The sequence below is a fragment of the Mastomys coucha genome, unplaced genomic scaffold (assembly GCF_008632895.1).
Source record: "Mastomys coucha isolate ucsf_1 unplaced genomic scaffold, UCSF_Mcou_1 pScaffold23, whole genome shotgun sequence".
Classification (NCBI taxonomy): Eukaryota; Metazoa; Chordata; class Mammalia; order Rodentia; family Muridae; genus Mastomys; species Mastomys coucha.
This window is the reverse complement of record NW_022196906.1, coordinates 75,085,069-75,088,693: the sequence shown is the minus strand read 5'-3', so window position 1 is coordinate 75,088,693 and position 3,625 is coordinate 75,085,069. Positions and strand designations below refer to the sequence as shown.

The 3,625-nt window shown below is 39.5% G+C and overlaps 1 protein-coding gene across 1 annotated transcript in view; it reads left to right on the top strand.

Annotated features, from left to right (window-relative positions):
• The first annotated feature begins 2,347 nt into the window (after positions 1–2,347).
• Positions 2,348–3,625, top strand: part of Impg1 (interphotoreceptor matrix proteoglycan 1) — a 123,549-nt gene continuing 122,271 nt past the window's right edge. Inside the window, exon 1 of the mRNA XM_031344992.1 lies at positions 2,348–2,600. Within this exon, the coding sequence (XP_031200852.1) occupies positions 2,534–2,600 (67 nt within the window). The 5' untranslated portion in view covers positions 2,348–2,533. The remainder of the gene's footprint in view (positions 2,601–3,625) is intronic.

Sequence of the window (3,625 nt, the reverse complement as noted above, 5' to 3'; positions counted from 1 at the left end):
ACAATAGATGTCTTCAACATTCTAAGTGAATGCTATCTCCAACCTAGAGCTTTATATCAATTGACACTTTGAATTCAAGGGTAAGTGGGAATGATTTAAAATGTGTAAAATCTTAAATTTCTCCTGCATGAGCTTCCCGCTCTAAAGCACCATAATCTAAAGGAAGGGTTTAAATTAACAACAACAAAAGTAATACAAATACAGACGACAAGGGACCCAACACAGGAGAGAGGCAGAAAGGCATCCCAGGATGAGCGCATGGAGAACCTTAGATATAAACAATGATGAGAAATTAGACATTCAGATCACAGGGTCTCAGAAAGCCAGGCAAGACAGTTATCTGAAGCATTTGGCTACGTGGTGGGAAAATTTGCATGTCTTGGGTACATGGACGATAATTTATTCTTTTTGTATATAAAACACATAACTTAAAAATTGCTAATTTTTAATGGTGTGTATGTGTGTGCACGTGCACTTGCATTTATGCATGGGTATGGGTTCCCTGAGAGGTCAGAGACATTGCGCTCCAAGCAATTAGAGTCATAGACAGTTGTTCTCCCAACTTTGATGCAGAGCACCAAATCTGGATTCCTTGAAAAAACAGGATGTGCTCTGAACCACTGAAATAACTCTCCAGAAAATAGACATGAGAGAGAGAGGGAGAGAGAGGGAGAGAGAGAGAGAGAGAACTCGAGTGAAATCCTAACGTCTGAAGCAACATGGATGCACTTGACAGACATTAAGTTAGTGAAAAAAGTCAGACAGAAAGACAAATACTGTGTTATCATCTGCCTGCAGAAGAAAAAAAAAAGAAAGAAAAAAATTCATAAAAGCTGCTAGTAGCCTAGTTACAAAGACAGCAGAGGGAGGTGTCTAAGAGATATGGTTGGGAATCCAGAGTACGAATGAGTTAATGTTCTATACTCCAGTAGGGTAACTACGGCAGACAATAAATATATAATTTCAAAACAGCTTGTAGAGAGGATTTTGAATCCTTCTAACACAAAGAGATGATAAAATGTCTGAGGTGATTAATATGTCAATTACCCTGATGTGATTATTATGTTGTAAGCAAGTGTTAAAATACTGCCCTGTGCCCCATAAGTCCATACAATTACTGTATACCACTTTAAAACATTTTTAACTATAAACTCTTGGACTAGATTCTTTGAGCTCAAACTCTACCTCTGCAAACATATTAATAACAGGGCTTACCTTATAATGCTGCACTTTGGAATATAAATAATCTATGGACGTGTCTAAAAGAAGAGTATCATATGTATCATTCCCTGCAGCTTCAGGGTTCAACCATGCGTATAGTCACAATAGCATAAAACTAAATGTTTAATAAACTTAAAATACATGCTGCTGAGGCATGCTTACTCCAGTGGAAAGGTTTTATGCAGAAGGGGACAGATTCTCAATATCTGTTATTTAATAACACCCTAGAGTGAAAACTTCAGGTTAGTTACAGAATTAGACTATTTCAAAGTACAAAGAGGAGGGCTGGGGCTGAAGCTCAGCAGAAGAGCGCTTGTCTGGTATGACAGAGGCCCTGAGCTCAATCCTGGGAATGGGGGCGAGGGCAGGGGGCGGTGAGAATGAAGCAGGAAGGGACACACTAGAAGAATTAGTTGAAAGACTGTTTTTCAAACTACAGAGATGGTTCAGTGGTTAAGAGTGTTTGCTGCTCCTCCAGAGGACATGAGTTCTCTCTCGTCCCAGCACCCATATCAGGCAGCACCCACTACAACGAGCACCCACTCCACTTTCGGGAATCTGATGTTCTCTTCCAAATCCCACAGGCACTTGCATCCATCTGAACGCACCCCCGGCCTGATACCTACACTTAAAAATAAATATTTCTTAAAGTAGTTGCTCTTTGAATGGAATAGTATGAGGCGGGTGGTCACTCCTCACAGATCTTCCAGGAATATGTTGATTCCTTCAATTCAGTGCATAAGAGACTTAAAATTAAATGAAAAATCACCTGTATGTAACACCAGGTAGAAAATCGTCTAGAAAGCAGTTCTAGGAGCAAAGAGAGACAGAGAGCTCTGCAACCAGTGGAGAGCAGTGTATCCCTTACACTCCAGGAATAGCAATGAATCCCTCAGTGGGTGTTCCTAAGTTTTAAAACCTCAACTGTCATCCTCTCCTGCCTGTGGAAAGACTTGCATCAGCTCTCCATGTGACTGTAACCTGTAAGTTACAGTGAGGGAGTCTGTCTGAAAACACTGGCTTTCAGGGTCCTGGAGCAGGTTGACAAATGTTCCTCCAGAGGTTAATAAGATAAGGGTTACTCCAGCTGGCCCCTACAGAGATTACTCCCGAGGGCAAGATAAGCAGATTATTCCAGACCTGCTTCAGGATCCTCACGAATTAGCACCTTCACAGGGTAGACCAGGGAGGTCATCCGAACTCAGCCAGCACCTAGATTTGATTGCGTTTCATATTTCAGTCATTTTATTTCCTTAAATGGGACTTCGTATTGCTCCGTGATTTTTCAGAATTACCAGTAAACAGCACCAGAATGAGTTTGCAAATTAAACATGCTATCTTTGTTTTTTGGGTTTTTCTCCAAGTTCAAGGAATCAAAGGTAAGTTATTTAAATGTTCGTTTAGTTTTAAATTTTCTTTTCTAAACCCAGGCTTAGTAGTATGTGCCTGTAATCCTAGCACCTCAGAAGACTGAGGCAGAAGAAATAAAACTTTGAGACCAGCCTGGGTAACTTAGGGAGACTCTATCTCAAGAGAAATTGTAAATGAATGAGTTGTAGGGCATTTATATAGGAAGTACAAAGTCATAAAATGATAAAAAAAAAAAATCTCATACTGTCGAATTTCAGTTTGAAAAATGCTCGATGATTGATGATTTGATTGAATAAATGATTATTAGAAATGATAGTCTAATAACTTTCATGTTATTAAACAGTTTTAAATGCAATTCATATTAACAAAATAAATAATGCATCTTGTTTGTTGTTATAAGACATTTAATGACAACTCTCATCACTAGTTTCAAATGTAGTAGGACCATGTAACCAACTCATCAAATACAATCTCAGAAAATAGAGTCTAAAACTGGCATTAATATTCAAGGAGATTATGATAAGATCAAATATATTTCTTATCTACACACAACTAGAGGCACCTGCCCTGGAAAGTGGTGTGTGCTGCTCACCTTCAGGGCACAAAGCCACCAGCCTAGGTATCTGGTCGGTTTTCAAGTAGTGTAAGTAAAAGTTCTGGGCTGGGGCACTCTTTATAGTAATCTGTCAGGCTTACTTGGGAAAATAATGCTTTAAAAAAAAAAATCACTAGAAAAAGTTTAACTCTGTCCTAAGGATAAGCCTAATCATGAATACTCCATCTTTAAAAGTTGTTAGAAATCAGTAATGTCAAATTTTCTTTTTGTCTTTAAGTGATGTGTTGGAGCGGTGGGTCGCGTCAAAACATACCATACTAGGCCCAAACAGTTCCACGTGTAAGAGGTTTAATTGAGGGGTGGGGGCGTAGTGGCGCGGAAAGAGAGGAGAGAGAGAGAGAGAGCTGGAGGAATGTTCCCATATATATATGGATTGTGACTTAGCAGCCACAGGTAAAGGTGGGAGGTGAGCCCAAT